Source organism: Cucurbita pepo, chromosome LG07, assembly GCF_002806865.2.
Source record: "Cucurbita pepo subsp. pepo cultivar mu-cu-16 chromosome LG07, ASM280686v2, whole genome shotgun sequence".
Taxonomy (NCBI): domain Eukaryota; kingdom Viridiplantae; phylum Streptophyta; class Magnoliopsida; order Cucurbitales; family Cucurbitaceae; genus Cucurbita; species Cucurbita pepo.
Window position 1 is genome coordinate 2,175,148 of NC_036644.1, and position 26,749 is coordinate 2,201,896.

Below are 26,749 nucleotides of genomic sequence, written 5' to 3' on the forward strand. Positions count from 1 at the left end.
AGGAACATTTTTGAAACAAAATATCAATGTTTTCAAGTGTTTTTTAGATTTTTTTTATAAACAATTGGAGTATTATTGATTTTTCTTTTTTTTTTTTTTTNTTTTTTGAGGTAGAAGACATTGACTTAATTTAAACATAGATTATTAGCAACTAATTGAGCAACTAGACTTAATCAAAACAAAGTCGTTATCAACCATTCTTAATACAAATCTAATAAATAAAGATCCAATCATTGGCCTCGACAAGAACAAGTTCCACTTAAAGAAAGAGGTTTTTAGCAGAGATTAATAAAACTAAACCATGAGGAGAGGCGGTTTGTGGGTCTTGTTCATGGTCTTGGCGGCGGCGATGGCGGCAGCGGAGGAGGAGAAGACGGTGGCGGCAGTGGAAGTGAAGGTGGGCGTGGTTTTGAATCCTAATGCTTTTGGGAAGATGGGTATGGCCTGCATCTCAATGGCTCTCTCTGATTTCTACGCTTCTCGGAGTCATTACAAAACCAAAGTGATTCTCAAGACGGTCGACTCTAATGGCACTGTCGTTGATGCAGCCGCTGCAGGTTCTTTTTTTACTTATGAATAACGACTCTCTACAATGGTATGATATTGTCTACTGTTCCTTAGATTAGTCGATGTGGGACCCTCCCCCAACAATCCTTCCCTCGAACAAAGTATACCATAAAGCTTCTCCTGAGTCCTATGGAGCCCTCGAATAGCCTCCCCTAATCGAGACTCGACTCCTTCTCTGTAGTTCTCGAACAAAGTATACTTTTTGTTCGACACTTGAGTCACTTTTGCCTACACCTTCGAGGCTCCATAAAACCTCCCCTGAGACCTATGGAGCCCTCGAATAGCCTCCCCTAATCAAGACTCGACTCCTTCTCTAGTGTCCTTGAACAAAATACACCATTTGTTCGACACTTGAGTCATTTTTTACTACACCTTCGAGGCTCCATAAAGCCTCCCCTGAGACCTATGGAGCCCTCGAACAGCCTCTCCTAATCGAGGCTCGATTCCTTCTCTGGAGTCCTCAAACAAAGTACACAATTTTTTCGACACTTGAGTCACCTTTGAGTACACCTTCTAGGCTCCATAAAGCTTCCCCTAAGACCTATGGAACTCTCGAACAGCCTCTCCTAATTGAGGCTCGACTCCTTCTCTGGAGTCCTCGAACAAAATACACCATTTGTTTGACACTTAGTCATTTTGACTACACCTTCGAGGCCCAAAATTTCTTTGTTCGACATTTGAGGATTATTTGACATAGCTAAGTTAAGGACATGACTCTGATACCATGTTAGAAATAACGACCCTCCACGATGGTATGATATTGTCCACTTTGAGCATTGGCTCTCGTGGCTTTGCTTTGGGCTTTCCCAAAAGGTCTGATACAAATGGAATAGTGTTTCTTACTTATAAACCCATGATTTTCTTCGTAATTAGTCGTTATAGGACTACTCCTTTCAATAGCCCTCAACAATTTGGTCACTTTTTACTTTCAGCTCTCGATTTAATAAAGAAAGAGGAAGTTCAAGCTATAATAGGCCCAGAAACCTCGATGCAAGCCAACTTCGTGATCGACGTCGGAGCCAAAGCACACGTACCCATCATCTCATTTTCCGCCACACGACCATCCCTAACATCCCACCGCAGTTCATTCTTCTTCCGAGCAGCCCAAGACGACGCTTCTCAAGTTAAAGCAATTGGTTCCATCGTAAAAGCCTACAAATGGCGACGAGTCGTCCCAATCTACGTCGACGACATGTTCGGCGACGGCATCATCCCATACCTAATCGACGCCCTACAAAACGTCAACACACACGTACCCTACCAAAGCATCATATCACCTACCGCCACCGACGACCAAATCATCGGAGAACTTTACAAGCTCATGACCATGCAAACAAGAGTGTTTATAGTACACATGTTACACGGCCTCGCCTCACGCATATTCATCAAAGCCAAACAAATTGGAATGATGAATAAAGGGTACGTTTGGATTGTTACAAATAGTATCACAAACGAGCTGGATTCAATAAATCATTCGATTTTTGAATCAATGCAAGGAGTAATTGGAATAAAAACTTACGTCCCAAGAACTCAAAAGCTCGAAGCTTTTGAAGATTTATGGCGGAAGAGATTTCTAAAGTATTATCCAACAATCGAACACATCCCGGAGCTCGACGTGTTCGGATTATGGGCTTATGATGCAGCTTGGGCGTTGGCGATCGCCGTGGAAGAGGCCGGCATCGACAGCCTTCGATATAGCCCGGCGAATGTCACGGCGTTGAAAATGAACTCATCGAACTATTTACACAATTTGGGTGTCAATCAAAATGGTGTAAGGCTTCGTGATCGGCTCTCAAATGTTACGTTTGATGGGTTGGCCGGAAAATTTGTGCTTAGAAATGGGCAATTGGAGTCGGCGGTTATGGAGATAGTGAATGTTATTGGTAATGGGAGGAGAAATGTGGGGTTTTGGTCGCCGGAGAGTGGGCTGACGAGGGTATTGGAGGGTTTGGGAGGAGGAGGAGGTGGGTTGAAATCGGTTATTTGGCCGGGAGATCCTGGCCACCGGCCAAAAGGGTGGGAGGTTTCGACGGCGGAGAGGAAGTTGAGAGTGGTGGTTCCGGTGAAGGATGGGTTTTGGGAGTTTGTGAGTATAGTTCATGATGCTAAGACGAATACAACGAAAGTGAGTGGGTATTGTATTGAAGTATTCAAAGCTGTTATTGAAGCGTTGCCTTATGCTGTTGGTTATGAGCTGATTCCCTTTCATAAAACCGCTGCGGAGCCTGGTGGTACCTATAATGACTTGGTTTATCAGATCTACCTTGGGGTTAGTATCATATATATCATTGTTGCTATCTATTAATGTGTAACAGCTCTAGTAGATATTGTCTTCTTTGAGATTTTCATTAGGGTTTTTCCACAAAGTTTTAGAATGCGTATACTAAGTATAGATTTTCACACCCTTATAATAAATGTTTCATTCTTTCCTATAATGATGTGAACCCCTCTTGGGGGTCAGCGTCCTCGCTGGCACACTGATTGGTGTTTGACTCTGATACCATTTGTAACAGCTTAAGCTCACTACTAGCAGATATTGTTCGCTTTAGCCCGTTACGTATCGTATGTCAGCCTTATGGTTTTAAAACGCGTCTGTAAAAAAGAGGTTTCTATCATAGGAGATGTGTTTTAAAAAACCTTGAGGGGAAACTCAAAAGGGGTAAACCGAAAAAGAACAATATCGGCTAGTGGTGATTTAGTCATTACACATGATATTAGAGCCAGTCACCAAACGGTGTGATATCTGCTAGTGATGAAATTAGAACAATATCTGCTAGTGATATCTGCCCGAAAGAAAAAGCTCAAATAGAACAATATCCGCTAGTGATGAAATTAGACCATTACAAATGGTATCAGACTAGATGGTGTGATAGCAACAACGCTGGCCTCCAAAAGGGGTAGATTATGAGATAACATTCCTTACAAAGGTATGAGAATCTCTCCCTACTAAACCTATTTTAAAATTTCAAGGGAAAACCCAAAAGAAAAAAGTCGAAAGAGAACAATAATATCTACTATCGATGGGATTAGACCATTACAAATGGTATCAGAGCCCGTCATGTGCCAGCGACGACGCTGACCCCCAAGAAGATGAATTGTGAGATAAAATTTCATAGAAGTGTATCCAGAATCTCTCCCTAGCAGACCCGTTATATAATCTTAAAGAACCCGATAAAGAAAGTAGACAATATCTACTAACAGTGATTTTTTTTTTAACTCACATATGATCTCGGGTGATGATTAGAACTTCGATGCATTGGTGGGCGACCTAACAATCCGAGCAAACAGGTCAAAATACATCGACTACACACTACCCTTTGCAGAATCGGGCGTATCACTAGTGGTACCAATAAAGAGCGTGAAGAACACCAACGCATGGGTATTCATACAGCCATTAAAAGGGCGCCTATGGTCCCTCACAGGCGGCTTCTTCCTCATCATGGCACTCGTCGTATGGGTCCTCGAGCACCGCATCAACGAAGACTTTCGCGGCCATCCATTGAACCAAATCTGCACCAGCCTTTGGTACTCCTTCTCCACCATGGTCTTCGCCCATCGTACGTACCCTCAACCCCACCATAATATGATATTGTCCACTTTGAGCAGAAGCTCTCATGACTTTGCTTTCGGCTTCTCAAAAGGCCTCATACCAATGGAGATAGTACTGTTCACTTATAAACACATGATTTTCCATTAAATTAACCAATGTGGGACTCAGTCCCAATAATCCTCAACGATCCTTCCATCAAACAAAGTACACTATAAGTCTCCCCTGAGACTTATGAAGCTCTCGAATAGCTTAATCGAGGCTCGACTCCTTTCTCTGGAGCCCTTGAACAAAGTACACCATTTGTTCGACACTTTAGTCACTTTTGACTACATCTTCGAGGCTCACAGTTTTTTGTTCGATATTTGAGGATTCTATTGACATGGTTAAGTTTATGGCATGACTCTAATACCAATTGTTGAACCCAACTGGAAACACTCGCACTCTTTGTTAAGACCAATAGAGAAGAGAATACAACACACTCTTTAGAATACTACTGTTTTTTTATTGTTTTTGGATTTCTTGGATGAATAAACTAGATAGTGTGGAGGAGTATTTATACTAGAGCCTACCATCTGAATCTAGACCTAATAGATCTGAATCTTTTCCTAAAATATCTATCTCTTAACATCTCTGTTAAAATAAATATACAATCGGCTAGTACAATTATTGGGCTTGACTCTATTGAGCTAGTGATGATATTTCAACATTTTCAGGGGAGATTACGTTCAATAACTGGACGAGATTCGCGGTGATTATATGGCTGTTTGTGGTCTTGATCATTACACAAAGCTACACTGCAAGTTTGGCCTCGTATTTGACGGTTCAAGATTTGAAACCGGCTGTGACGGACATTCATCAGCTGCAAAGGAATGGGGAGTTCATTGGGCATAAAGTTGGGTCTTTTATTAGGGAGATTCTTAAGTCATTGGAGTTTGATGAATCCCAGCTTAGAACTTACCGTACAGCTGAAGAATTGCATGAGCTTTTATCTAAAGGAAGCTCTAATGGTGGAATTTCAGCTGCCATGGATGAAATTCCTTATATTAAGCTGTTTTTGGCTAAGTATTGCTCGCAATATACTACTACTGAACCCACTTATAAAGCTGATGGCTTTGGTTTTGTAAGTTCCTTCTAATGCTCGTGGTTTTGTACTTGTGAGGATTGTTGGGAGGGAGTCTGAGATTTGCTGGGTTTATAAGTAAGGAATAGATCTCCGTTGTTGGTATGAGGTCTAATAAAGTCATGTGAGCTTATGCTCAAAGTGGATAATATCGTACCATTGTGGAGAGTCGTGGTTCGTAACATGGTATTAGAGTCATGCTGTTAACTTAGTCATGTCAATAGAATTGTCAAATGTCGAATAAAAAAGTTGTGAGTCTCGAAGGTGTAGTAAAAAGTGGCTTGAGTTTCGAACAAAGGGTGTAGTTTGTTCGAGGAGTCTAGAGATGGTGTTGAGTCTTGGTTAAGTGGAGGCTGTTCGAGGGTTTTATAGGTTTCAGGGGAGGCTCTATAGTATACTTTGTTCTAGGAGAGGATTGTTGAGGATCGAGGGAGTCCCATATTGGTTAATCTCGATCAAGGAGAGGTTGTTCGAAGGCTCTGTAGTGTATTCTGTTCGAGGGGAGAATTGTTGGGAGGGAGTCCCACGATGGCTAATTTAGAGAATGATGATGAGTTTATAAGTAAGAAATACATGATCATGGGTTTATAACTCGAGTGTCGACATAAAGGGGTACTTTGTTCAAGGACTCTAGAGAATGAGTCGAGCCTTGATTAAGGGGAGACTGTTCGAGGGCTCCGTAGGCATCAGAGTAGGCTCTATAGTGTACTTTGTTCGAGGGGAGAATTGTTGGGGACCCGCATTGGCTAATTTAGGGAATGATTATGGGTTTATAAGTAAGCATTAGTATGAGCCATTTTGGTAAAGTCGAAACCAAAGCCAAGAGAGCTTATGTTCAAAGTGGACAATATTATATCATACCATTGTGACGAGTTGTGGCTTCTTTTCTACAGGGCTTCCCGATAGGTTCCCCGTTAGTCTCTGACATCTCGAGAGCGATCTTGGAGGTGACAGAGAGCGACCGGATGAGAGAGATCGAGAACGCATGGTTCAAGAAAGTGAGAGAATGTTCAGTTTCTGAAGCCTCTCAATTGTCTTCAACACGTTTGAGCGTGGACAGTTTCTGGGCACTTTTCGTGATCGTCGCAAGTGTTTCTGCAGTTTGTATCATTTGTTATATGGTCAAATTTCTGTACGACGAGCGAGGGCTGTGGTGGTATACAAATGCTCCAAAGCGGCAAAGATTCCACCAAGTGGGGCGCAAGTTCATGGATAGAGATGCAAGAGCTTACCGGCTGCAACGAAGGGCATTTAGAAATGGTGTTCGTGTTCATCCCGATCATCACCCTCCAGCTAATTGAAACAGATCGCTTGGTGGGGTTTATGATACATTTTGTTTTCATCACCTTTCTACTTACAATTTGCTCGGAATATACCAATAATGTGCATTTTTCTTACTCCCGAAGAACAATGGACAGTATGTTTAGTTCTCGGGAGAGATTCTTTCCCTAACATTGTTGCCCCGAGAGAAATGTCTTTTTAATTGATGCGGGACGAGAGATGCCCTTCTCCCTTTGTTAATGTGTGATTTTTTGCCCTTCCTCTACTGGGTTCGAAGGACGTTTTCTATTTGTGGGTTGTGTTGGATGATGAAAGTCCCACCTCCGCTAATTTAGGGAATGATCATGGGTTTATAAACAAAGAAAACTCTTTCCATTGGTACGAGGCCTTTTGGGGAGACCCGAAGCAAAGTCATGAGAGTTTATGCTCAAAGTGGACAATATTATACCATTGTGGAGAGTTGTGTTCGTCTAACATGGTATCAGAGTCATGCCCTAAACTTAGTCGTGCCAATAGATTGGTAACTCCTCAAATATCGAACAAAGGACTCCAAAAGACAATGAGTCAAGCCTCCTTGAAGGCAGTAAAAAATGACTAAGACTCCAAAGAAGTCGAGCCTCGATTAAGGGGAGACGCACTTTGTTCGAGGGGAGGTGTTGGATGATGAAAGTCGCACATCGACTAATTTAGGGAATGATCCTAATTTAGGGAATGATCATGGGTTTATAAACAAAGAATACTCTCCCCATTGGTACGAGACCTTTTGGGGAATGTTCGAGGGGAGGTGTTGGATGATGAAAGTCGCACATCCACTAGTTTAGGGAATGATCATGGGTTTATAAACAAAGAATACTCTCCCCATTGGTACGAGGCCGTTTGGGGAAGGCCCAAATGTTGTGCTTAAAGTGGACAATATCATACCATTGTGAAGAATCGTGTTCGTCTAACAAGTTGAATTGAGTTAGACCTAACCCAATTGTTCGATAGTAAAATATTTTCAACATAAAAAAACGACCCTTTTATATATATATATATATTAAATTAACAATAAATTCAAATATTAACCAATCAAATGCATATAGTTTCATTTATTTGAACCAAACACAACTCAGATTATACAGGTTGGGTTGTGTTAATCGGGTTTTTCGAGTTATTGAATTTTTTTAACACGACTATCGCTTTTAGGATAATCGATGTTTAAACAATTTTAACACGTGCGCCCACATAATTTTTTTTAATTAAAAGAAATTAAGAAGAATAAATTAGAGGCTAAAAACAAGTTGTGTGGAGAATTTGAAGGTGAAAAGAATATTATTATTCCTTAAGGAAAATGATTAATGACTAATCTAAATAATTAATTACAGCAAATCATAAGGAGAAGGATGATAATGACAAGACTTGCCAAGTTGGTGAGTATATTATAAGAAATGGTCAAAGAATTTTAAGCCTTTTTTTTTATGTACAAATAAACACATTAAAGAAAATATGAATAAATAAATTAATATTGAACCCTATAGATACAACCAACCAAAGACTCCAAAACCCACTTGGATCCAACCAAAATGATGTTTTTTTTTAATAAAATGTTGACTTTTGATCTTATAATTAAAAAAAAAACATTATTTTTAATCGAATTATTTTGTATATACACTAAATATGAATTCCTCGTTGTGAGATACCACGTCGGTTAGACAGGGAAACATAACATTTGTTACAAGAGTGAAAACCTCTCCCTAATAGATGCGTTTTGTGATGTCCTACATTGGTTGGGGAGGAGAACAAATCACTAGTGTGTGGAAACCTTCCCCTAGCAGACGCGTAGCTCGAAAGGGAAAGCACAAAGATGACAATATTTGCTAGTGGTGGATTTGGGTGTTACATGTTCCAAAATCGTGAGGTTGACAACGATATGTAACGGGCCAAAGCGGATGATAACTGTTAGCACTGGGGTTGGACTATTACAAATAGTATTAGAGCTAGACACCGAGCGATGTGTTAGCGAAGACTTTGGGTCCTTTAAGAGGGGTGAAATGTGAGATCTGACATTGGTTGGAGAGGGAACAAAACATTCTTTATCTCTAACAGGGTGTGGAAACCTATCCCTAACATACGGCATTTAGGGTTTTGTAACCTAGATCAAACCCTTCTATGATGTCATTTCCCTTTGATTTTATAAGGCATTTAGGGTTTTTTAACCTAAGAAAGCATCACGAAAACCAAGCAAAAAGTTGGTGAAAAAGCATCCCGACCAACAAAAGCATTGGTGAGGTACATTATGAGAAGTAGAGATTTGGTGGAGTTAGGGGTAGAGGCGGAGACGAAAACTATAATCTCCATTCCCGTTCCTGTTTAGCTAACGAGGAGAAATCATTCTATGCTCCTTCTCCTATTTTCCATTTAAACAGAGATTTTCCATCCCATTCAAAGTGGGTCCTCGGCCCGTGAATTAAATAAACATCTTATCTAAACTACGAGTATAAGCTTGGTCAGCCAATCATATAATAGGGTTTGACTAATTATTATTTTGAGTATCACCCTTAATTGGCAAGTTGAGCAAGTAGGCTTTTAATCAAACTAAAGTCATTCTTTGTTCTTGATAAAATAATGAACAAAGAACAAGTCATTGCCTTGGACAACCAAAAGCTTTGGTTCCCATGATTGGATATCTCTTCCTCATATCCGATATCAATATCAAATTCAAATTCTTGTCAAGTCATGCACCCAACTCCCAACCCACCATTAAAATAACAAAGCTTTGGTCATATTAATCAAAGTAGTTGATTCAAATTCATCCAAAGCTTAATGATGAGGAGAGGAAAGGGTTTGAGAGGGGGTTTTGGGGTGGTGGTGATTGTTGTTTTTCTTAACATGTTAGTCATGGCGGCGGCGACCACGGAGATGGTGGCGGAGGAGGAGGAGGAGGAGGAGGAGGAGGTGGCGGCAAAAGTGAAAGTGAAGGTGGGTGTGGTCTTGGATTTGAATCTTGTTGTTGGGCAGATGGGGTTGAGCTGTGTTTCAATGGCTCTAGCTGATTTGTATTCTTCTCGGAGTTATTACAAGACTAGAGTGACTCTTAGCACCATTGACTCCAATGACACCGTTGTTGATGCAGCTGCTGCAGGTTCCTCTCATCTTTTATATATTAGTTCATCTTTTCGTCTACGTCGATGCGGGAAAATAATGAAACATTTCTTATAAGAGTGTGGAAATCTCTCCCTAACATACGCGTTTTAAAAACGGTAAATATCTGTTAGTGATGGGTTGAGCTGTTACACTAAGTCTACCGCTAACAGGTATTGTCCGTTTTAATCTGTTATGTATCACCGTCAACCTAGTAAGGAGAGGTTTTTACACTCTTCTATGAAATGTTTTGTATCTCTCTCCAACTGACGTGGATCTCACAATCCAACCATGGCCAAACGCATTGCTGGCACACAGCTCGGTGTCTGACTCTGATACTTAGGGGGTGGATTGTGAGATCCCATATTAGTTGATATTAGTTGGAGAGAGTAACGAAACATTCCTTGTAAGGGTATGATACTTAGGGGGTGGATTGTGAGATCCCATATTAGTTGATATTAGTTGGAGAGACATTCCTTGTAAGGGTGTGGAAACCTCTCCCTGACTGTTGCGGTTTAAAAACCTTGAGAGAAAGCCCAAAGATGACAATATCTACCCGCATTGGGCTTGGGCAGTTACACTACGCCTACCACTAGTAGATATTGTCCGTTTTAGCTTGTTACTTATTGCCATCAATCTCACAGTTTTAAATCGCGTCTAGTAAGGAGGGGTTTTCACACCCTTTTAAGGAATGTTTCGTTTCCCTCTCCAACCAATGTGGGATCTCACAATCCACCCACTTGGGGGCCAAACGTCCAATTTCGTTCCCTCTACAACCAACGTGGGATTTCACAATCCACCCACTTGGGGGCAAAACGTCCCATTTCATTCCCTCAAACAGACGTGAGATCTCACAATCCACCAACTTGAGGGCTAAACATCCTCACGGGCACACACAGCTCGATGTCTACAGTAAGGGGTGGATTGTGAGATCCTACATTAGTTGGAGACAAAAACGAAACATTCCTTATAATCGTGTGGAAATCTCTCCCTACTAGATGCATTTTAAAAACAGTGAGACTAAGAACTATATATAACCGATCAAAACCAACAACATCTACTAACAATGAGCTTGAACGGTTACATGACCATATATCGGGAAAGATTTGATTGATTGAAATTCCTCCGATTCTCAGCTTTAGATTTGATAAAGGAAGAGGAAGTACAAGCCATAATAGGCCCAACAAGCTCCATGCAAGCCAACTTCATAATCAACATAGGAGACAAAGCACAAGTACCCATCATCTCCTACTCCGCCACACGCCCATCCCTCACATCCCAACGCAGCTCCTTCTTCTTCCGCATCGCCCAAAACGATTCCTCTCAAGTCAAAGCCATTGGAGCCATAATCAAAGCTTTCAAATGGCGTCAAGTCATCCCCATCTACACCGACAACGAGTTCGGCAACGGCATCGTCCCTTACCTCATCGACGCACTACAAGAAGCCGACGCAGACGTACCTTACCAAAGCCTCATCTCCCCGACAGCCACCGACACCCAAATCACCAACGAGCTACACAAATTAAAAAACATGCCGACAAGAGTGTTCGTAGTACACATGTTAACACGCCTCGCTTCAAGATTCTTCATGAAAGTTCAAGAATTTGGAATGATGAATCGTGGGTATGTTTGGATTATCACTGATTCAATTGCAAATGAATTGGATTTAATCGAGCCATTAGTTTATGAAGCTTTGCAGGGCGTTGTTGGAATTAGAACTTATGTCCCAAGAACGAAAAGGCTTAACTTGTTGAAACGTGATTGGCGGAAGAGATTCCGGCGGTATTACCCGACCGTGGAGGATATTCCGGAGGTGGACGTTTATGGGTTGTGGGCTTATGATGCTGCTTGGGCTTTGGCCACCGCCGTGGAACTCGCCGGCACCGACAACCTCCGATACACCGCCGCCAAAATTAACTCATCGAATTATTTATTTAACGTTGGGGTTAATCAAAATGGTCCGAGGTTGCGTGAGGCCTTGTCGGATGTGACGTTCATGGGGTTGGCTGGTGAATTTAGTCTCATAAATGGGCAATTGCAATCGACCCTTTTTGAGATTGTGAATGTTATTGGTAATGGGAGGAGAAATGTGGGGTTTTGGTCGCCGGAGACTGGGTTGACGAGGAAGCTGGTTGATTCCGGCGGTGCGAAGGGGTTGCGATCGATTATTTGGCCGGGGGAGCCGGTTGTTACGCCGAAAGGATGGGAGGTTCCGACGAATGGGAGGAAGTTGAGAATTGGGGTTCCGGTGAAGGATGGATTTTGGGAGTTTGTGAAGCTGGTAAGGGATTTTGAAACGAATGTAACGATTGGTGTTGAAGGATATTGCATTGATGTGTTTAAGGCTGTGATTGAGAAGCTGCCTTATAAGGTTGATTATGAGTTCGTTCCTGCTGAGAAATCTAATTCTGTCCCTGGTGGTAGCTACAATGAGTTCACTTATCAGCTCTTCCTTGGGGTAAGTATCATAAGATTAGGTTAAAATGTTCGTGAATGGTTAGGATTCACGACCCAGTTGTCTATTTTGAGCGTAAGTTCTTATGACTTTACTTTTGGCTTCTGTAAGAGGCCTCGTACCATGATCAACCTCTTGATTAGTCGATGTGGGACTCCTCTTCCAACGATTCTCCCCTCGAACAAAGTACACTATAGAGTCTCCCCTGAGGCCTATGGAGCCCTCGAATAGTCTCCCCTTAATCGAGACTCGACTGCTTTTCTGGAACCCTCGAACAAAGTACACCATAGAGCCTCCCCTAAGGTCTATGGAGCCCTCGAACAACCTTCCTTTAATTGAAGCTCGACTCCTTCTCTAGAGCCCTTGAATAAAGTACACCCTTTGTCTCGAACAAAGTATACCATAGAGCCTCCTCTGAGGCCTATGGAGCCCTCCAACAACCTCCCCTTAATTGAGGCTCGATTCCTTCTCTAGAGCCTTCGAACAAAGTACACCCTTTGTTTCGAACAAGTACACCATAGAGTCTCCCCTGAGGCCTATGAAGCCCTCGAATAGTCTCCCCTTAATCGAGACTCGACTCCTTCTCTAGAGCCTCGAACAAAATACACCATTTGTTTCGAACAAGTATACCATAGAGTCTCCCCTTAAGCCTATGAAGCCCTCAAACAATCTCCCCTTAATTAAAGCTTGACTCCTTCTTTGGAGCCCTCGAACAAAGTACACCATAGAGCCTCCCTTGAGGCCTATGGAGCCCTCGAACAGCCTCCCTCCCCTTAACCGAGGCTGACTTCTTCTCTGGAGCCCTCGAACAAAGTACACCATTTGTTTGACACTTGAGTCACTTTTGACTACACTCTCGAGGGTCCCAATTTCTTTATTTGATATTTCAGGATTCTATTGACATGTCTAAGTTAAGGACATGACTCTAATATCATGTTAGGAATCACGACCCTCCACAATAGTATAATATTATCCACTTTGAGCATGAGCTCTCGTGACTTTGCTTTTGGCTTCCCTAAAAGTTCACATACAATGGAGATAGATCACTCCTCTCCCAACAATCCTCAACATAATTTAATTATTAATATAACGAATGCTACGAATGAACAGAAGTTCGACGCGGTGGTGGGCGACGTAACGATCCGGGCAAACAGGTCAACCTACATAGACTACACATTACCATTCACAGAATCCGGAGTGGCCATGGTGGTGCCAATGAAGACCGAGAAGAACACCAATGCATGGGTGTTCTTAAAGCCACTAACATGGAAGCTATGGGCGCTCACAGCCGGCTTCTTCCTCTTCATAGCACTTGTTGTTTGGATCCTAGAACATAGAGTCAATGAAGAGTTCCGTGGATCTTCATTGGATCAAATCTGCACCAGCCTCTGGTACTCATTCTCCACCATGGTTTTCGCTCATAGTAAGCAATCTCTCCCCCTCAAGATCTTCAGTTCATTCTGTTCTTGTTAATTTGTTAACATTTTAAAGAACTTTGTTGATGTTAGGGGAGGTTACTTTGAACAATTGCACGAGACTTGTGGTGATACTATGGCTGTTTGTGGTTCTTATCATCACTCAAAGCTATACTGCAAGTTTGGCATCACTTTTGACAGTGCAAGAGCTGAAGCCGAGTGTGAATGATATCAATTTGCTTCTTAAAAATGGAGAGAACATTGGGTACCAAGGAGGGTCTTTTGTGTATGAAATTCTTAAGTCGTTGAAGTTTGATGATTCTCAGCTTAAAACTTATGAGTCTGCTGAAGAACTGCATGAACTCTTCGTTAAAGGAAGTATGAATGGTGGAATTTCTGCTGCGGTGGATGAAACTCCTTATATTAAAGTGTTTCTGGCTCAGTATTGCTCTCAATATACCACCACTGAACCAACCTTTAAAGCTGATGGCTTTGGCTTTGTAAGTTCGTCTTTCTTACTGTAACGGCTAACTGATATTGTCCTCTTTGGACTTTTACTTAAGATTTTTAAAATACGTCTGTTAGGGAGAGGTTTTTGCACCGTTCTACTCTCTAACCGATGTAGGATCTTACAATCTACTCCCTTCGAGATCTAACGTCCTTGTTGACACACCCCTTCGTGTCCATCTCCTTTGAGGCTTAGCCTCCTCGCTCGTACATCGGCCGGTGTCTGACTTTGATACTATTTCTGATTTGTGCTTGTCATCTTTGCATAGGGGTCATGTTAATCTTCTCTGTATTGTTCCAATTTTATCGAATGTCCCCATCGGTTGGAGAGAGAGGAACAAAGCACTTTTTATAAGGGTGTGGATTGTATTAGAGCCAGACATTGGGTAGGGTGCTAGCGATGACATTGGGCCTCCAAGTGGGGTAGATTGTGAGATCCCACGTCAGTTGAAGAGGAGAACGAAATATTCCTTATAAGGGTGTGGATTGTATTAGAGGCAGATATCGGGCGGTGTGCTAGCGAGGACAATGAGCCTCCAAGGAGGTGGTTTGTGAGATCCCACATCGATTGAAAAGGAGAACGAAACATTCCTTATAAGGGTGTGGATTGTATTAGAGACAGACATCGGGCGGTGTGCCAACAAGGACATTGGACCTCCAAAGGGGTGGATTGTGAGATCCCGCATCAATGGAAGAGGATAACACGAAACATTTCTGGTGTGGATTGTATTAGAAGCAGACATCGGGCGGTGTGCCAATAAGGACATTGGGTCTCCAAGGGGGTGGATTGTGAGATCTCACATTGGTTGAAGAAGAGAACGAAACATTCCTTATAAGGGTATGGATTGTATCAGAGCCAGACATCGGGTGATATGCCAGAGAGGACGTTGGGCCTCCAAGGGGGTGGATTGTAAGATCCCACATCGGTTGGAGAGAAAAACATCGATTATAAGAGTGAAAACTTCTCTCTAGCAAAAGCCCAAAGAGAAAATGAGAACAATATATGTTAGCCGTAGACTTGGGCTATTACACATACATCATGTCCACCTAGCGAGACGAGAATAGAAAAAGGAAGCCTTTTCCGTCTCAATTTTCAAAGTTAAATGAACATCTCTAATCATAACACATGGACTTCTTTTCCAGGGATTTCCGATAGGTTCGCCTTTAGTACCGGACATCTCGAGAAAAATCTTAGAGGTGACGGAAGGCGAAAGAATGAAAGAGATCGAAACCAAATGGTTCAAAAATGTGGAAGAATGTACAGCTTCAAAAGTGGCAGAATTATCTTCCACCCGCTTGAGCATCAACAGCTTCTGGGGACTTTTCCTCGTCACCGGCGTCGTTTCCCTCTCCTCGGTCGTTGCTTATATCGGCAAATTTCTCTACGACGAACAGCGCGTGTGGCGAAACAACGTCGAGCCTTCGATCTGGAGAGTATTCTGCGCGTTGATCCGCAAGTTCATGAAGAGAGATCCAACAGCTCACCCGCTAAGGCGAAGGGCATCCATGAATGATGTTCCTGTCTTAGCCAGAAGACGCAGTTTTTAGAGATTATCGGTGGTCCTTCATGTTATGGATATCATAGAAATGTAATATAAAATCAATGGAAGTTGAAATAAAAAAAAAAAAAAAAAAAAAAAAAAAAAAAAAAAAAAAAAAAAAAAAAAAAAAAAAAAAAAAAAANCATGTCTTGTCCTTCCAAAAAGTTTGGATCTTTGTTTTTCTTTTTTGATAAAATTAATAATGTGGGCCCGTTCTATTTTCGACAATTGATCTCCGACACTAGTTAATATAGAGGATACTTTCGTAATTTGGTGAATTGACGGAGTGCTTAAGTAATAAAAATGTGTTTAAAACTTCACAATTGATTCACGATTGACGCTAGTTAATGAAGTGTGCTCGACATATCTTTATTGCGATGGTTGAGCGTCAGGTAGTGGTTGTAGAAGGTGATTGACGAAAGTAGACCATAGAGATTTTCTAGCCCTGCTTGATGATCGATGAAAAGATGTAGACGATTGGTGATTTACGTGGAGTGATCGAAACGACATTAGACTGCCTCGACGATGAACGTGAACTAGGGACGACAATGGTTACAGTGATGGTAAGACAGAGCGAGCTAGTTGAGGGGGAGAGATGGGATGATTGGGAGGGAGGGAGTATGGTAAGACTGTATATGGGTTGAATTAGGTTGTAAAAATCTTTTAGACCAACTCAAAAATTTGGGTCAGGTGGGTTTGGTAACTATAATAGCCACCGCTATCAGATATTGTCTTATTTGAGCTTTTTCTCCAGATTTTAAAACTCGTTTATTATTATAAATAATGTTTCGTTTTCCTCCCTAACCGATATTGGATCTCACAATCTACCCGTTTAGGGCCCAACGTCCTCGCTGACACTCGTTCCCTTCTCTATCGATGAGGGATCCTCAATCTACCCCCTTCAGTGCCCAACCTACTCGCTGACACATTGCTCGATGTCTAGCTCTCTGATACCAATCTATCACAATTCAAATTTCGAAACTTCAAAAATTGAGTCGTGAGTAACCTTCAAAATCCTACTTATTCAGAATAAATGTTACATTAATAACACGTTTATATGATGATTATTAAAGTCCTAGCTAGGGTCGAAACTCCCTCCGCCCCAAAATAATTGGCTTGCCGCCCTCGTTAACCGTAAAACCCGAGCTTTCATGACCTTTGGGCACCGATAAGCCATCAAACCGACGATGGAAGAAGCCGGCGCCAAACCTAGGAAGGGCGTCTCCTGCCTTTGCGGCATATGCAATAACAGGAAAGCTGCTCTCAAGAGGCCAAAAACCCTGCAACAGGTTTAATTTGCTTCCCGTCTTGTCTTTATTCTGATTTCTTCTTATTTGTTTCTCTGTTAGCTTTCGTCATACTTGCGTTAATGATCATCGGAAACCATTGAAGAATCAGGAACCCTGATTTCCGTTCATGTAATTAATTATACAATGTGGTCTAAATGTTATTTTGGACAGTATGTTGTATTGTAATTCTAATAGAATGAACAGATTAACTATAGCGTTATGAAAAATCTTGCCCTCAAACCGAAGGATTTAAGCCGATGAATTTCATATATCGATACCTTTAACTCTCCGCTCATTTGTAGGCTTGAAAATCTGCACGAGGTCGAACTAGTGATTATCAATATTAATTAGGGAGGAAATAACTCTACAGGGTTTCAAACACATGATCTACATGTTAANTCTACTCGCATACCATGTTAAATCGTTATTGAACCGAAAAGCTTAAGTTGATGGGTGAGATTCCACATCGGTTGGAGAGAAGAACGGAACATTCTTCATAAGGGTGTGGAAACTTCTCCCTAGAAGACGCGTTTTAAAAACCTTAAGGGGAAGCCCGAAAGGGAAATCCCAAAGAGGACATGGGCTTGGGCTGTTATAATATCCTACATCACCATGTTTATTGCTTTTACAGATATGCAGAGAATGCTTCTATGAGGTCTTTGAAGAGGAGATCCATCAAGTTATTGTGAAGAATCACTTGTTCAGACCAGGGGAACGCATTGCTGTTGGTGCCTCTGGTGGAAAAGGTGGACACAAATTCTACTTAGTTCTAAATCGTTCTTGATCTTCAAGATTATGTGAAAGGCCGTTGTTTCTGTTATTTATTGTCGCTATGTGTGCTTGTGGGAGTCTCTTTCTTTTTTGATGTGCTGTCACGCTCCCTTCCCATCTATGGACGAAAGGGCAAGTCCTTGACTCTATTCCTGATCGATCGGGCAAGCGGCTTGGCTTGATAAAAAAGTTAACTCCGACGATTTTCTTTTTATATTCTCTCATACAGGGGCGATAAATTTTGTAGATGTCTTTTGTACTATTTTTGGTTTAATATTGACATTTACTATTGCCCATTTATGCAGATTCTACTGTTCTTGCATATGTGTTATCGGAATTGAATCGGCGGCACAATTATGGTTTAGATCTCTTTCTTTTATCAGTTGATGAGGGCATCACTGGATACAGAGATGACTCTCTTGAAACTGTGAAAAGAAATGAAATTCAGGTGAAAGGTCTTTCTTGTCTTGCTTTAGATATAATTTCCTGTTTCCTTATTTCTTGATTTCTCTATGATTCTCTCTACGAGCTATAATATTATGACAGAAACAAATAATTTGTATGGGAATTGTCCATTCTGACTTTAGTTGTTCCTTTTCAGTATGGATTGCCACTACAAATTGTATCATACAAGGATTTATATGGATGGACAATGGATGAGATAGTGAAGATGATTGGCTTAAAGAATAATTGCACCTTTTGTGGAGTTTTCCGTCGGCAGGTGTGAAACAACTACTCCTGCTATGACTTCACAGTATATTTTCAGGCATTGTCTACATTGTGCATAGTTTCTTCCATGGGTATAGCAAATGTCATTTGAGGCTTACTTTTTATTCAACGAAATTACGGTATCTAAGTTAGGATATGATGTTGATACCGCCCCAGGAAAAGAAAATATAAACAAAATGGCCAGGCTATGGTGGTATTATAATTGTGAGCTGTGTGTGCCTCCTCATGGATCGAGTGCTTTTATAATTCGTGTTACGCTGTTAGTTAATTGCAGGCCACCCTGTCTTGACATAGGTTTTGTGTGTTTCTATTAAGGCTTATGGCCTCCTTTCTCATGTTTGATTTACTTGTGAACTATCACTAGGGGTTTAGGTGGCTTAGTTGTAAACAGAATTGATGGTTTGATTGAATTGTCAATTCGATTTGTGTAACGGCCCAGATCCACCGCTAGCAGATATTGTTCTCTTTGGGCTTTCCCTTCCGGGCTTCCCCTCAAGGCTTTAAAACGCGTCTGATAGGGGAAGGTTTCCACACCCTTATAAATTGTAGTTTGTTCTCCTCCCCAACCAATGTGGGACATCATAATCCACCCCCTTTTGGGGCCCAACGTCCTCGCTAGCACTCTTTCCTTCCTCCAATCGATGTGGGACCGCCCCCAAATCCACCCTCCTTTGGGGCCCAGCGTCCTTATTGGCAAACCGCCTCGTGTCTATCCCCCTTCGGGGCAGCGAGAAGGCTGGCACATTGTCCGGTGTCTGGCTCTAATACCATTTGTAACGGCCCAGATCCACCGCTAGCAGATATTGTCCTCTTTGGGCTTTCCCTTTCGGGCTTCCCTTCAAAGCTTTAAAACGCGTCTGCTAGGGGAAGGTTTCCACAACCTTATAAATGGTGGTCTGTTCTCATCTCCAACCAATGTCGGACATCATAGTTCGGCAGTTTGATGAGTCTTTGTTGAGTCTTTGGGTTGGGTAGTGTAACAGCCCAAGGCCACCTCTAACAGATATTGATCGCTTTGGTCCCATGCGTATCGTCGTCCACCTCACGGTTTTAAAACGTGTCTGTTAGGGAGAGGTTTCCATACCCTTATAAGGAATGCTTCGTTTCCCTCTTCAACCGATGTCGGATCTCACAAGTGGGGTTGAACCATGAAAAGTAGGTAAGGGGACTCATGAAGGGCTCGGCTGCTAGGCTATTGATGTTTTATCATTCAATTGGTCAGTTGACCCTTAAATTTGAAACTAACCAATTTTCGTCGGCTTTTACAATGTTGTAAACCAAAAGTGACCAACATACACCAAACCAACCTAAGGTTGGCTTTATTGGTATCGTTGTTTTAGTTTGCACCTTTAATTATCATGCAATCATATTCTCATTCTTTTGTGGCAAGCACGGGAAGACACGTAGTACTAAGATGTCGAGACGTAAAACCAGCCATAGCAAATCAGTTAGATAGACGTTACTTCTTCGTGTCTGCTCATTTCATGTATAAATGTGATGGGTACCATGAATTAAGATGTGTATTCAGCATTATTTCATTGAAGTAATAGATCTTTTTCTCCTGAAGGCTCTTGATAGAGGTGCTGCATTGTTGAAAGTAGACAAGCTTGCCACCGGACACAATGCAGATGACATGGCTGAAACGGTTCTATTGAATATATTACGGGGCGACATAGCAAGGTATTCTAATATTACGAGATCACTTTCGATCGCTTTCATTTTGAACTGAGATTAGACTGAACCAATGCTTCGAGTTTATAGATTGAGTCGATGTACTGCTATAATAACCGGCGAAGATGGACCGATTCCAAGATGCAAACCTTTCAAGTACACATATGAAAAGGAGATAGTTATATATCCTTTTATTGTAGTCTCATACTTCTTAAGCAAGTGTTTGTTTCTTGTGCTAGTTGTAAAACCTTAACCAGATATTCACGTATGCTTATTTTAAGAAGCTCGACTACTTCTCCACCGAGTGTAAGCGTTTCTCATTTTAGCTGTTCTTTGTTTTCTTATTTTCCTCACATTTCTGTGTCTTCTAAATGATAATAAAGTTCATTAGATTCAATTTTGTTGCCATAAACTCGATGTCCTAATGGGTTTAGTCAACTATGAAATTGAATGGTTGAACAACAAATGATCTATCAAAAATACATTATCAAGCATGAATTCATCGATTTTAGGTTCCAAAACTAGTTTTGTCTATGATTGACTTTGACTTTTGTGAGATCCCACATTTGTTGGAGAGGGGAACGAAACATTCCTATAAGGGTGTGGAAACCTCTCCCTAGTAGAGGTGTTTTAAAACTGTGAGGCTGATGGCGATACGTAACGGGCCAAAACAGACAATATCTACTAGCGATAGGTTTGAGCTGTTACAACTTTTCATTGTTCTAAAGCAATCATTTTCTTCCGTGGTGCTATCGTTTGAGGTGACATGTTGATGTTATAATAACTATTGCTCTTTCAATGAAATGTTCGACCTATTCTCTTGTCTTAGCCTCACATAGTCTTGCCTAGAAAATTAGACTTTACTTTGTTCATTTCCACATTCCTTTGAATCTTTCTGTTGAAATTGTAGGCATTTATTCTCCTAATGCTTATCGTGGTTTCGCTCGTGAATTTATCAAGGATTTGGAACGAATCAGGTTTCAATTCACCTCGTCATTACTTGACAAATGTTTATTCTTCTCATTGCTGACAAGGATTGTGTTCTCTATGATTTGCTCTCACTAGTTATGAACACTGTTGCAGACCTAGGGCCATTCTCGACATCATTAAATCGGGCGAGGATTTCAGGATTTCCACTTCGACAAAAATGCCCGAGCAAGGGACATGTGAACGATGCGGCTACATTTCAAGCCAGGTGTGCTTTGCTCTCATTTTACCTTATAACAAAAAATTGCCAAGATGGACCTAGCTGGGGATTATTCACTTAATAGCTATAATGCATTCCTAATAGATATACCAACTTGGTTTGAGCCAATATTATCATCTGAATCTGGTCATACAAGCTGCACCTCCTCATTTGCTTGATCTAGAAGTATTTGTGATCTCCTTTCGATTATGTTTTCTGTTCCTCACCATACCTTCTTAAACTCATTGTAATAGCCTAAACTCATTATTAGCAGATATTGTCCTTTTTGGATTTTCTCTTTCGGGCTTTCCTTTAAGGTTTTTAAAACATGTATGCTAGGGAGAGGATTCCACACCCTTATAAAGAATGCTTCGTTCCCCTCTCCAATCGATGTGGGATCTCACAATCCACTCCCCTTCGGGGTCAGCGCTCTCGTGGGCACTTGTATCTACCTCTCTTTGGGGCTCAATGTTCTTGCTGGCACCCTGCCTAGTGTTCACCCCATTCGGGGCTCAGCATCCTCATTAGCACACTACCTGATATCTGGCTCTGACACCATTTGTAACAGCCCACCACCGCTAGCAGATATTATTCTCTTTGGCCTTTCCCTTTTGGACTTCCTCTCAAGGTTTTTAAAACACGTCTACTAGGGAGAGGTTTCCACACTTTATAAAGAATACTTCGTTCCCCTTTCCAACCGATGTAGGGTCTCACACTCATCAACTGAATTTTGTTTACAAGAAACTGTAGCTACTCTATGTGATATATGCAAGATCTCACATCGGTTGGAGAGGGGAACGAAACCTTCCTTATAAGGGTGTGGAAACTTATATCTAACATATGCGTTCTAAAACCTTGAGAGAAAGCCCAAAGAGGACAAGTGAGCTTGAGCTGCTACAATATATGTCCCCAACCCCCTCATTTTTCTGGTAGATCAGGTCCATTTTACCATATAGTCACGTTGTGTGGGACTAAAGCATTGCTATTGGTGAATTAAAATTGTGTTAAAATAATGAACCATTCCTGTAGATTTCTTCCCCAAAAGTAAACCTTTTACCAACTTACTTCCATACAATTGGAGATCTGAGCGTCTATTATCTTTATTTTACACAATGCAGAAATGGTGTAAGGCATGTGTTCTGCTCGAGGGCCTCAACCGAGGTTTGCCGAAGTTGGGTATTGGGCGGAGTCGAGGTCTTGACAACGAGGCGGAGAAGAGGGAAATGAAGGGAAGAAGTAGTGATGGACAAACTAGAAGCATTGAGAGCAAACAGTGTGGCACTCTTGACTTCTGAAGCTTTTCTGCATTCTTAGCCTGTAGCAATGGTGATCAAAATATCAGATGAAAGCCGAGGATTTATCGAACAAGAATTGGCATGCGTTTACGACATTCTTCGTTGCTTTGGTTCGATGATCTCAACTTCTGTTGAAGATAAGAGATGCAAATGGAGAAAAAGAAATCTATCAGCAGACCTAATACAAACACCAAAAGTTATTATCATTTACCTAGAGTCAAAACTTGCACCATACCTAATTTATGGATACTCGTCATTCTCGTGATTATAAATCTATTCAAGAGAAGTTGTTTTCACACCCTTATAAGGAATGTTTCGATTTTTTCTTTAATCGACGTGGGATCTTACAGTTCACCACCTCTGTGATTATAAATCTATTTAAGAGAAGTTGTTTTCACACTCTTATAAGGAATGTTTCGATTTTCTCTCTAATCGACGTGAGATTTTACAGTTCACCATCTCATGAGTTTAAAATGCGTCCGAAGCAGTTTTTACATCTTTTAAGGAAACTCTGGGATGTTTATAAAAAATAAAAATTACGACGAACATATGGGAAATTAAATCTAAAATTAATCATTAAAGAGTTGACCTGATGTTCATCATTTATTAGCATCACAAAATTTAAGGAGAGAGTGATTAGAGAGTGATTAATTCAACCTTATTAGTAATTACACAAATTAAAGCAAGATGCTTCATTTTTCTAAAATAATTAAGGAACAAAAATAAATAAATAATAATTATTATTAAACTCATTTGTATTCTTTTTTAAATGTAAAAATGAGTGAATAATAAGCCCAAAAAAAAAAATAATAATAATAATAATAATAATAATAATAAATAAAAAAAAATGATGGGTTTTCAAAACATTTTTCTTTTCTTTCTTACTATTTTAAATTTATTATTATTTTTTATCCTAACATCATTTATTCTATTTGTTAAACCAAATCACAAATCTAAAAATTAGGGTATATTATTTATAATACAAATAAAAATTTAATTAGTTAAAATTATTTTAATAATTTGACTTAATTGAAGTAAACTAACTAATATTATCCACGTATCCACCCGAGTCATTTCAACATATTTTCATATTTTGTTCTAACTCTGAAAAAGAGGATATTGTACACCTTTTTTTTACTCGGGTGTCGTACGTCACATGCTAATAGCTGATTTTCAAATATTTTATTCACAAACACTTTAAACCAAATGGATTTTAGGTTTTAATACTTTTATCATATGAATTTGGTAGTAAAAAGCTTTCCATTTCTCATTATTTTGTTCTCCAAAAAAGTATAGACCAAGAAAGTAAAAGAACAAGCATCATCATCGGAGCTGGGCTAGCTGCAGCCCCGCCGTAGCCGCCGTCGTATTGGGTCGCCGGCAAAAGCAAAAACTCGCCTAAAGAATCCTGCTAATGAGATATTACTAAGATTATTAGGTTACAGCAGCAGCATGGGGTTTGTCAGGCTTTAATCATCAGCCCACGTACATAAATCAATGCCTGCGTCTTTATTAATATAGGGACAATCAAAATTTCAACTAAAAATCTGGTGATTAAAGCCTACATTCATCATCGTTTGAAACAACTCATTAGTAATTACGGATCTCCACAATAGTATGATAGTGTCCATTTTGAGCATAAACTCTCGTGGCTTTACTACGGGCTTTCTCCAAGAGACCTCATACCAATGGAGACGTATTCCTTACTTAAATTAGCCAACGGACTCCCTCCCAACAATTCTCGACACACCCAATTTTTTAAAACCCATGATAGGATCAAACTCACAAAACCCATAAGAAATTAAAAAAAAAAAAAAAAAAAAAAAAAAAAAAAAAAAAAAAAAAAAAANACTAAAACATGAAACAAGTCCAAAGTGAACGTTTCTGATAAGGGTGTGGGAGCTTCTACATAGCCGATACGTTTTAGGGAAGTCGAGAAGGGAAAGCTCGAAAAGGACAATATGTGATCGTGAGGGTGTTACAAAGAGGAGCCGAACAGAGCTCAGTTGGCAGTATGCCCACCTCCAAAATGAAAGAAGAAAGTGTTTTTGGATGTTTCAATGGAGAAGGAGGTGGACAGAATGCCAATAAATTCTGTTGGAAACCCTTTGAGAAACCCCCACGAAGCTTCACAAGAGACAGCCATGGAAGAACAAAGAAACAAGGAGATGGAAAGCCTTTAAGAAGGAAGAAGAGGAATGGAAGGAGGTGGGTGTGTGAGTAATTAATATAAGAAGAGTTTGGGTTGTGAGGGGAAAGTGAAGAGAGAGAGAGAGAAATAACGACCTATCTAACGAGCCAAAACAGATAATATCTCCTATTGGTGGGTGTGTCAGTGAGGACGCTGGCCTCCAACGAGATGGGTTTTGAGATCCCACATCGATTGGAGACGGGAACGAAACATTTCTTATAAATGTGTGAAAACCTCTCCTTAGCAGATCATTTTAAAATCGTGAGGCTGACGACGATACATAATAAGCCAAAACATATAATATCTCCTATTGGTGGGTGTGCAAGGAGATGGGTTTTGAGATCCCACATCGATTGGAGACGGGAACGAAACATTTCTTATAAATGTGTGAAAACCTCTCCTTAGCAGATGCATTTTAAAATCGTGAGACTGACGACGATACCTAATAAGCCAAAACAGATAATATCTCCCATTGGTGGGCATGTCAGCGAGGACGCTTGCCTCCAAGTAGGTGGGTTTTGAGATCCCACATCGATTGAAGATGGGAAAAACATTTCTTATAAATGTGTGAAAACCTCTCCTTAGCAGATGTATTTTAAAATCATGAAGCTGACGACGATACGTAATAAGCCAAAACAGATAATATCTCTTATTGGTGGGTGTATCAGCGAGGACGCTGGCCACCAGGGAGATGAGTTTTGAGATCCCACATCGATGGAAGACGGGAACGAAGCATTTCTTATAAAAATGTGAAAATCTCTCCTTAGCAGATCATTTTAAGATCGTGAGGCTGACAACGATATGTAATAAGCTAAAACAGATAATATGATACTATAACGAGAAAAAGTAAGGTTTACTTTGGATAATTAAAGTGTCCGGAAAACTATTTGTGATGCATACTTTTTTTTTTAATGTTTCAGAAACTTTTTATTTGTGTTCATAGAAAAGTTTCTTTCCAAAACGAAAAAGAGTACAACTTTGTAAAGTTGAGGAGTAGCTTTTACGCGTATTTTGTTTGGAGTAATTTTACGTTGAGTGATATCTCGAGAATTTTTCTCAAATGCATGTGAGAGAGGACAAAACATGCTAGAAAAACTAGTGTTGGTCTGTGAGGATAATCGTTATTTTTTAGAAGCAAGAAATAGGTAACATGATCATGTCGGGGGAGATATAGAAGAATACCTAGGTCATCACGTACGTCAAACTAACAGTATTGATAGCACCTAAAAACACGGTTCGACAAAGTTGTTTAATGTTTTAAAAATTTTGTGTTTATGCAATTCAACAAAGTTGAGATACCCTATCGTTCCTTGGAACGTTCCTAGTCGGAGGGCTATTTCAAGATGGTTGGAGGCTTCTATAACGACGATAACGTGTCCATCGAAAACAAGAGAGAAGAAGAGAAGGGAGCGTTTAGTCAATAAATCGACACTCTTAGCTACTACATCATTTTACCATTACTCGACTATCGTGAAACTTCAGAAACTAAATAGATATATTCCGAATATTTGGATAAAAAGTAGGTGGGTTTTGAGATCCCACATCGATTGAAGACGGGAATGAAACATTTCTTATAAATGTGTGAAAACCTCCCCTTAGCAGATGTATTTTAAAATCATGAGGCTGACGACGATACGTAATAAGCCAAAACAGATAATATCTCCTATTGGTGGGTGTATCAGCGAGGACGCTTGCCTCCAAGTAGGTGGGTTTTGAGATCCCACATCGATTGAAGACGGGAACGAAACATTTCTTATAAATGTGTGAAAACCTCTCCTTAGCAGATGTATTTTAAAATCATGAGGCTGACGACGATACGTAATAAGCCAAAACAGATAATATCTCCTATTGGTGGGTGTATCAGCGAGAACGCTTGCCTCCAAGTAGGTGGGTTTTGAGATCCCACATCGATTGAAGACGGGAACGAAACATTTCTTATAAATGTGTGAAAACCTCCCCTTAGCAGATGTATTTTAAAATCATGAGGCTGACCACGATACGTAATAAGCTAAAACAGATAATATCTCCTATTGGTGGGTGTATCAGCGAGAACGCTTGCCT

At 40.6% G+C, this 26,749-nt stretch overlaps 3 protein-coding genes and 1 pseudogene across 4 annotated transcripts; 3 read left to right on the forward strand and 1 right to left on the reverse strand.

Annotated features, from left to right (window-relative positions):
- The first annotated feature begins 301 nt into the window (after positions 1 to 301).
- On the forward strand, positions 302 to 6,538 carry LOC111798764 (glutamate receptor 2.1-like). The gene is made up of 5 exons (XM_023682089.1): positions 302 to 557; positions 1,500 to 2,836; positions 3,812 to 4,124; positions 4,831 to 5,237; positions 6,131 to 6,538. The coding sequence occupies exons 1-5, from the start codon at positions 302 to 304 to the stop codon at positions 6,536 to 6,538; spliced, it is 2,721 nt and encodes a 906-aa protein (XP_023537857.1).
- LOC111799213 (cytoplasmic tRNA 2-thiolation protein 1) lies at positions 4,040 to 22,828 on the forward strand. Of its 2 annotated transcripts, XM_023682664.1 has the most exons (12): positions 4,040 to 4,050; positions 11,631 to 11,640; positions 16,717 to 16,845; positions 17,477 to 17,591; positions 17,922 to 18,064; positions 18,218 to 18,337; positions 19,913 to 20,025; positions 20,107 to 20,199; positions 20,282 to 20,322; positions 20,927 to 20,993; positions 21,100 to 21,211; positions 22,321 to 22,828. In XM_023682664.1, exons 3-12 carry the CDS (start codon positions 16,744 to 16,746, stop codon positions 22,495 to 22,497), a joined length of 1,083 nt encoding a protein of 360 aa, XP_023538432.1. In that variant the 5' UTR covers positions 4,040 to 4,050; positions 11,631 to 11,640; positions 16,717 to 16,743; the 3' UTR covers positions 22,498 to 22,828. The 2 variants fall into 2 exon arrangements, with proteins under 2 accessions (XP_023538432.1, XP_023538431.1); XM_023682663.1 differs by lacking the exons at positions 4,040 to 4,050; positions 11,631 to 11,640 and having other exon boundaries at positions 16,655 to 16,845.
- Positions 9,522 to 15,563, forward strand: LOC111798765 (glutamate receptor 2.2-like). Its single transcript, XM_023682090.1, has 5 exons — positions 9,522 to 9,639; positions 10,775 to 12,096; positions 13,204 to 13,516; positions 13,602 to 14,008; positions 15,159 to 15,563. The coding sequence occupies exons 1-5, from the start codon at positions 9,537 to 9,539 to the stop codon at positions 15,561 to 15,563; spliced, it is 2,550 nt and encodes an 849-aa protein (XP_023537858.1). The 5' UTR covers positions 9,522 to 9,536.
- On the reverse strand, positions 14,240 to 14,354 carry LOC111799336 (annotated as a pseudogene).
- Positions 22,829 to 26,749: the final 3,921 nt, after the last annotated feature.

Coding starts and splice junctions, on each gene's coding strand:
- LOC111799213 (XM_023682664.1), top strand. CDS start 16,744: ATGGAAGAAGCCGGCGCCAAACCTAGGAAGGGCGTCTCCTGCCTTTGC. Junction 16,846..17,476: donor GGCCAAAAACCCTGCAACAG/GTTTAATTTGCT, acceptor TTGCTTTTACAG/ATATGCAGAGAATGCTTCTA. Junction 20,994..21,099: donor AAGGATTTGGAACGAATCAG/GTTTCAATTCAC, acceptor ACACTGTTGCAG/ACCTAGGGCCATTCTCGACA.
- LOC111798765 (XM_023682090.1), top strand. CDS start 9,537: ATGGCTCTAGCTGATTTGTATTCTTCTCGGAGTTATTACAAGACTAGA. Junction 9,640..10,774: donor TGTTGATGCAGCTGCTGCAG/GTTCCTCTCATC, acceptor TCCGATTCTCAG/CTTTAGATTTGATAAAGGAA. Junction 12,097..13,203: donor CTTATCAGCTCTTCCTTGGG/GTAAGTATCATA, acceptor ACGAATGAACAG/AAGTTCGACGCGGTGGTGGG.
- LOC111798764 (XM_023682089.1), top strand. CDS start 302: ATGAGGAGAGGCGGTTTGTGGGTCTTGTTCATGGTCTTGGCGGCGGCG. Junction 558..1,499: donor CGTTGATGCAGCCGCTGCAG/GTTCTTTTTTTA, acceptor TTTTACTTTCAG/CTCTCGATTTAATAAAGAAA. Junction 4,125..4,830: donor CACCATGGTCTTCGCCCATC/GTACGTACCCTC, acceptor CAACATTTTCAG/GGGAGATTACGTTCAATAAC.